The 7,839-nt window shown below is 36.0% G+C and overlaps 1 protein-coding gene across 15 annotated transcripts in view; it reads right to left on the bottom strand.

The window, feature by feature from the left end:
- Positions 1–1,506: 1,506 nt before the first annotated feature.
- The window catches only part of CDH18 (cadherin 18), a 578,978-nt gene continuing 572,645 nt past the window's right edge, over positions 1,507–7,839 (bottom strand). For 14 of the 15 annotated variants that reach the window (XM_026842284.1, XM_026842282.1, XM_026842283.1 and 11 more), the window contains one exon: positions 1,507–6,354. In XM_026842284.1, the coding sequence (XP_026698085.1) occupies positions 5,852–6,354 (503 nt within the window). In that variant the 3' untranslated portion in view covers positions 1,507–5,851. The remainder of the gene's footprint in view (positions 6,355–7,839) is intronic. The other variant, XM_026842297.1, reaches the window with a different exon arrangement.

Raw genomic sequence — 7,839 nt, 5'->3', positions numbered from 1 at the left:
CTAGGGATAGAATACCTTCAAGCTCTATGTGCCCTATGATCCTCTAAGAGTCCAAATCCCAGTTTCTTTTTTCCCTCTGAAGGTTGCTTTGTTAGTTGAGGATGTTTCTGCAGATACCGAATACCCACCAGCTATACTATGTTCTATTACACGCACTTCCATAACAACCCAACTTTAGAAGCAGCTAGGGTGGAAAACGTTTGTTGGATCTTCAGGATTTTCTTGATTAATTAAAGGTTGACATGTATTGATGGATTTGTGGGGAGTTACCCAACACAAAATTGTTACACAGAATCATGAAGCCCACAGAAGTCTACTAAACTCACTAAAAAAGCTTTCTAGATTTTAAAGACTCCCTGTACATAAATGTAATTTAATACATTTGACATGTATAGGAGTAGTATTGAACCTCAAGCAACCTAAAATTTAACAATAATATGATAATAAACTCTGCTAAGACAAAACCCACCACCTTTCAATGTATCTTAGATATGAAGGATGATCTAAAGTCTTTATAAATGTTCTTTAGAAAGTTTAAACACCTCAAATGAGGACCAAAACAAAAACAACAAAATCACTAGTTCCTCCCCTGGATTGAGTCTAACAGTATTTGTCTTTTAAAGATTGTCTTACCATAATAATTTGTTTCCAGGGCTGTGTTGAGGCACATGTGGAAATTGCATAGTATGGTGGTACACAATCTAAATTTGTCTGTGGGCAATGAAGTAGAGCAAGGACGGTACTATAACAAAATTGTGTTTTCATTTTGTGTCAACCTTGGCTTATTTTTGAATTTAATGTCAGTCTGGGAAAGAAGGTCTTGCATGACACAAGTTCCTTGTGAGCCACGGTATCAGTATTTTCTAAGATGTAATTTACTGGTAAAGTCTGTTAGTTCTTTTGAGAAAGAATGAGTGATTCCTGTGCACTTGCTTTGCCTATGCCTGAGCTTGATCATTGTGAATGTCCTTGCCTGTTTTTTCTCTTCTATTTTGTGTCAACTTAGGATAAAACCCCACCTGTTACCACCAATCTGGATTCACAGATGTGCAGTTCCCTAACTCACTCATATGGATAATGTTTTCATCCGATAACGCTGTATTTCAGTTTCAAGACAGTGATGGTTGGAGTAGAATAGTGGCCACAAGTAAAAGTAATGAACCATTTAGCAGTTATACTGCAGTCTGTTGCAAAGTATCTCTCAGTGTCTCTCTCTCTCCCTACCCATCTGTACCCATAATCATGTAAGAGTCTTTCAGATAGTGACACAACTGAGAGACTATACCAGGTACTAAAATCTAGTTAAAGTTACCATACTGTTTCTGACAGTGACCTCATTAATACTGCTGTATAGCATTTGAATCTAAAGATAGATAGTTGTATTGCTTTGGTGAGTATAAAATACAGGAGTAAAGAGAAAATGACCCGTTCTAGTAGTGATGAGGAATACAATAACCCATCACCATAGCAAAGAGCATATTTTATTTGAAAAATACGAATAAAAGATTTTGTCCCTTTTGTTTATTAAAAGAAAATGTAACAATTTCTATCAGTAACACTTGCATAAGGAGGTATACTTTACATTACTCTTGTTAAAAAAAATATATATATTTTTGGAGACTTTGGAAAAATAAGGATGGCCCAATACTTGCAACACGCTCCTAATGTTCCTTAGAATGCACTGTGCCATTTGTATGTACTGCAAGTACAAGGTCTTAGCACTTTATAAACCACAAACTAACCCTAGGCAGCATAATTTCATATTCTTGTCTGCATTTAGAATATTTCCTTTGTTATCCTTTGTGTGAGTCTATGAGTTCAGTTAATTCCAGGCTGATCCAATTCTTAGATTTTCTAAAGGATGATTTTTCAAAGCCTTAGACCACAGAAATTTTGTAATTCCTTATAAATATCAGTGAGAATATTTTCATATAGACATTTTCTTGCAGTATTCACAATTTAAACAACTGCATCATTTAGAATTCAAACCCAAAAATGTTTACAATTATTTTGGTTTTCTAAGAAGAATGCAAAAAATAAAGTGCATAACAGTGAAATCACTTTCAACTTTTACAGTCTATATGTGTATGTAGTAAATGGTAACACCGATAAACAAATTAATTTGTTTTTAATATATGAAACTTAATCTAATGCCAGTTAAATTCAGTCCCTTCCATTTCTTTAAAGCGTATTAAATCACATTTTGGACTGTTTGTAGGTTGACAATATATTTTCACATTGTAAAATATTTATACAGATCATGTTCTCAGGTGACATGTCAAGATAACAGCATACGGAGTGCCCTTACCATTACGAGAAAGAGGGTTTGTTTGAAGGAATGCGACTAATTTGGTGTAATGATACTATTAGTTGAATAGCTGTTGCTGAAATAAAATTGTAAATCGGAAAGCCCTTAAGCACCACTTTGTATGTACCATTTAATTTCACTTATTATCTTCCAGTTTAAGTAAAACCGATGGTTTTCAGCATTTAGTTGTTAAGAGCAACAGGATTATCTAGTCTAATAGGAAAATATTGGAGAATATGAGTACACAAAAGATCTGTGAAAGCTTTAAGCAAAGTCTATACAATTAGACTTAACCATAAACTAGGAAAGAGTTTCCCATGATATTTCACTGAATGTATACTTTGTTTAAATCAGTAATGCTACAAAATGATCATGCCCTCCATGGCAGTGTTAATTTTCTTCCTGTTTAATCAATGTTAACATAGAAATTCCCAAGTACAGTTTAAATTTGTTTCTAGAGCACAAAGGACCAAAGGAAAAATCTGTGGGATCAGGAAAGCAATCTGTAAACCTGTTCTTTCTGCACCATGAGGCCTTTGCTGTGGCCCTGAAGATTTAATATTCTGCTATTTGTCATGCAAACAACACAGCACTGTGATGTGTATTTGAGTAAAAAACATTAAGCATAGAAAGCATGCAGATGTATCATGATAGAAAAGCACATTTGGCCATCACTGTGGATAGGATGTATCAAATGGGACACACTGCAGCATCACTGAAGCAGCGTCTCAATAACCCTGAAGAGTTTTAAAGGATTCAGAATTTCCTGGGGCTGTGGGTACAATGCACATACAGCAGCAAAGAGAGCATAAGGAATGGCGAAAAGGGGACTCCTTTCTCTAAGTTATAACCTCCTTCTCTCATTAGCTTAATCAGAACATGAGTGTAAGGAGTGACTTGTTTATGTCACTGCACTGTTGGCTTTACACCTGAATGTTCTATGATAAAAAAAAAAAAAAAAAGGTGGGAACACTGCTTAAAGCACAAAATACAACTGATTTTCCCTGCTTCTGTGTAGGGCCAGAGGGAACAGACATAAAGATAACTAATACCTGATTCTCAAAACTGTAATACAACAATGAATGCAGTTTTTATGCAGATGTGGTACAAAATATTATGGACCGTGGTACTACTAATGCTGAAAAATTTACATTTTAGCACTCTACTTATACAATATAAAAACTTAGATGTTAGCATAAATCAAGTACGATCTAAATCAAAGGAAAATTCCTCCTCATAAAATCCTGCATTACTAGTTGCTTCATTTGGGACAAAACTGAAACATAACTCTACCCCCCCAAAAAAGACAATACATGAACCATTCTAAAATTGAGTATAACTCTTACTAAATTAAAGCATACATTTAACTTTACTCTATAATGAGAATCTCTCCTTAAATGCATTTCTAGAAGATTCTCTATTTGGTAAAACTTAAAAAAAAAAAATAAATCTGAACACAGATTATTAAAGTACTTTCAAATCTTAATCAAAACATTGTAGGGTTAGGGCTTCTTTCCCCTCTAAATTGCCTCATGGGTTCAGATGTTGACAGAAAGGGAAATGTTAGTTTTCAAGTGGCAAATAAAACAGTGTAGTAAAAAACAATTCTGTGACTACAGAGCAACTAAAACATTTTTAGAGTTTGAAAAGTTTTTTACAGAGCTGCTTGCTAATTTTTCCAGAAGGCTGTTTAAACCAAAAGCAGTCAACTACATCTCAAGATGTAGTTGTGCATTTAAAATTAAAAAAAACAACCTCAAAGCAGAGCTGATCAGAAGTTTCAGTCATATCTAGGACCTACCCAACCATACAGTAAAGAAAGGAAGGCTTAATAATGTGGTTCACTTGTGTGGCCCACAGTAGGTCAGCAAGACAGACCCTTCTATACTAAGCTGAATGTAAGTGGCACCTAAAACAAAGGGAGGAATCTAGTGGAGTGCATGGATCTGAATCAGTCTCCACACCAGCCCAGAGAGTAAAAAAAAAGTACACAGCTTCTGCTCAGTATAGTTTCCCTATCAAACACATATTGCAAGAAGTCCACTTTCCTAAGCAGAGCTACAGTTTTCTTAGAAGCGGAAAGCTGTAATAGATGGTGAGCCTTGTAAGTCATAATTTTTCATGGGATATTATGAGCTCCTGGTTCTCTCACAGTATTATCACAAGAAAGACAAACAAAAGGTTAAAAGTTTCAAACAAACAAAGGAAAACATAAGAATCTCCTGGATTAGGTGTTAAGCAGCCTGCAATGTTAAGCAGAACTGTATAGCAGTTCTGCAAGGCTAAAAAGTTATTAACACAAAAATCAACTTATTTAATACATAGGAACCACAGTAATGATACACTTTATTTTTTTCTTCCTCCACTGACTTAAAATGATGAAAATAGAAAATAGAAATAGAAATAGAAAACTTTCTCAGACATAAATTACTCTAAGGGAAATTAAATACCCGTAGACTGAACTAAAAAGAAAAAGGCAACATCATCTTACTCCTTTTGTTTCAATTTTTGCTGTCCCAGTGTCTTACAGCAGCTGTATTTTGCTTTTAGTCACACACGGAAATAGAGACATTATGGTTAAGAACTCTGTGTTTTAAACTAACTGTTTTAGCTCCTGGACTCAGACCAGCAAAAGACTTGAAAAGCTTCATCTGTTGACATAAGTGAAGCACAGTGAACCAAACAACTGCATAGTTTAATGGTGCTGCCATTGTTGTTTTTATTGAAAGAGCCTATGCTTCATCTGCTTTGCTGCATAGAGAGTACTTTGGGCCCATTCCATTTAAATGAATGATGTTCCCATGAAAAGACAAAAAGAAAAAGCACAACAGTTCCTCTAGCACACAGTAACAGAACAGGGCTCCAGTGATGGCTAGAGCCATGTTTGAGCTAACAGCTAATGATATCCTCCCTCTGTTAGCTGGTTATGGATGAAAATATTATGAAGGACATAATGAAATGACATCATCTCAATGCAACCTGCTAATTCAATAAGATTAAATCATCAAAGGACCATTTATTTAAGAGGACAGGTGTGGCTTATCCCTTCTGTGAAGGAAACAGACTGTTAGCACTTCTCACACTGATAGTAAACCCCTTTGGCTACCTCACATTGGGATCACAAGGCCTACAGAACAGCTAGAAATGCAACATCACAACCACCTGCAAGAGATTTGCTCCTCCATTAGCTATCTTCCTAAACAGGCATGACCATAAACTTACTGTAGCTTAGAGGTGTTAAGCATATTGCAATAAAAATGTCATTGCTTGGCTTTACTTCAGGTATTATTACAGATATGGTACCACGGACTTTATTGAGCAATTAAAAAATATACACAAGGGACAATAGCTTCTTTTTTCTGTATTTTTCAAAATTTGACTTTCTTCCAATTGGAGAACCCAGTTTCAAATATGAAAAGGGCACTTGTTCTACAGTAACTGCGTACAACTTGCTCAGTTCCAAGTACTGTATTCATTTTTTGTTACTGTTGCTGTCATTATATCTCCAGTTGTATAGGAACTTCTCTGCTCTGGGAATTACAACTAAGTTGTTCTTTCTGATTCTATTTCCCCATAGAGTTCAGCTAGCTTCTTGAATTCAGGTCCCCAGTCTCCAAGGTAATTATAATCCTGGTCAGAATGTGTTGTGGCTGAATCCAGAGAACTGATAGATCCAGCTTCTGATCTATGACCCTCATAGGCATATGTCTGTAGGGAGTCATACGGGGGCACACTGGGGTCCAGATCAGCTTCTGCCAGTCTTTGTTTAATGAACTCCTGAACGTCTATACTGTCAAGGCTTGAGGAGGGATGATGCCTGAGCACAGGCTTCACTTCAGGACGAACATCCCTCCGGTATTTTAACTCCTCAGCAGCTGATGGATTCCGCAGCGCTGTGATGTCAAATGCCTCCGTGTCTTCTTCTCCACCACCCTCATCATCATATGTCACAACATTTTCCCGGACATCTTCTTCAGAAATGATCAAGGGCTCCTTCTTGCTGCGTCTTAGGGTGATGAAAAGGACCACAATTGCTAAAGAGAAAACTGCAGATATTAGAGTAGGTTTAAACTTTACATCTGAGGTAAGTAAATATATGCTAAAGAAATAACAGATACTATGTCATGAATACAGAGGTGAAATATTTTCAGGCTAATATTGTTATTTGGGATCAATACATCAGGTCTAATGTGTCTATAACAAAGGGCCACCAAACCTGTCCAGTCTGAAAACAGTGTACTTCTATTCCAAAGTGAGCAATGCCTTTGTTGTGTAATGCGTTACCTGAAGATAGGTTTCTGTATGCCTGGAAAGCACCCACGACATCCATACAGCTGTGTTTGACATAGCAACATGCCAGAGTGCAACAGGCTGAGACCACACAATTAAGGGGAAAATTAATAATGCTGTACTGAAACTACAAACTTCCAATACAGCCCAGTCTTTCAAAGGGTCAGTAAAGAGCACACTTCTTCTGCATATTTTCTTTGCAGGGATTGCTGAGGTCTTTTAAGCCAACAGTGAAAACCACTAGTTGGATTACTAGGGACTTCATAAAGGATATAAAAGGGGATAACATCCTTTCAGTTAAATGAGAAATTAGTAACTAGGGCTGACATTTTTCAGAAGCATTATTAATGGCTTCCAGTGCTTCATTAAAACCAATATTTAGCATAAATATTGATTTAAAATGCAAAAGGTTTATTTCTTCTCTTGTGAATATTCAGTCTTGTATGATAAAATATAAGTTTATAAATGAAATGTATTACTATACATTTTAAAAGAGCTTTCTGACAAGGAAGTTCTGAAGTAAGCTGTGAGGAAAGTAGTCCTTAGAAAATGTAGAGCCTTTGGAAAAAAATCCTCGAAATCTCCTACGTGCGGTCATGCTGCAATTCCCATTATTTCTTGCTGTCTCTACAAGAATGCAGAAAGGCACGAGTAGTACATAGGTATGTACTTAGCAAGTTGTGTTTCTGCCAGGAAAAGTACCCCAAAAAACTAATGGGTAACATTTAAATTGACCTGGTGGAAAGAAAAAAAAAATGTACTTGCAATGGCATTTATCTAATGGAGTAATTTTATAGTCTCAAATGTCCCTTGCACTGTGGATTATGCTGTGCATTGCCATTAGTTTATACCACATTAAGAACTGGCTTTTGTTGAGTGGTAATGGTGCTTCTTACAGTGTAATGCACTTCAGAAAGTTTTCCTCATCTCTTTTTTTACCATTTTTCACACTGTTCTAGACATGGAATTAGAGTCAGTGGCTTTTTGAAATCTTTCCAAATTACAGAAAAAAATATCTGCAGTGCTAATTACTTGATAACCTCTGAAAAATAATTTCTAATGGATTCAAGATATTCATAAATGTACTTTAAAGGCATCTTTCCCTATTAATTTTAGCTGAACTTTCCCTCCCTAATCACATCTATGTGTTTCTAATTACCTCCTATTACCAGGCAGCCTCTGGTTCAAAACCATATCATACTAGAAATTTCTGTCCTGTCACATTGAGAGATCCAGTGGAA

Source organism: Athene cunicularia (assembly GCF_003259725.1).
Source record: "Athene cunicularia isolate RWA chromosome 2 unlocalized genomic scaffold, athCun1 chr2_part1, whole genome shotgun sequence".
Classification (NCBI taxonomy): domain Eukaryota; kingdom Metazoa; phylum Chordata; class Aves; order Strigiformes; family Strigidae; genus Athene; species Athene cunicularia.
Note: the sequence above shows the minus strand (reverse complement) of the source record. Positions and strands in the feature narration are given on the sequence as shown.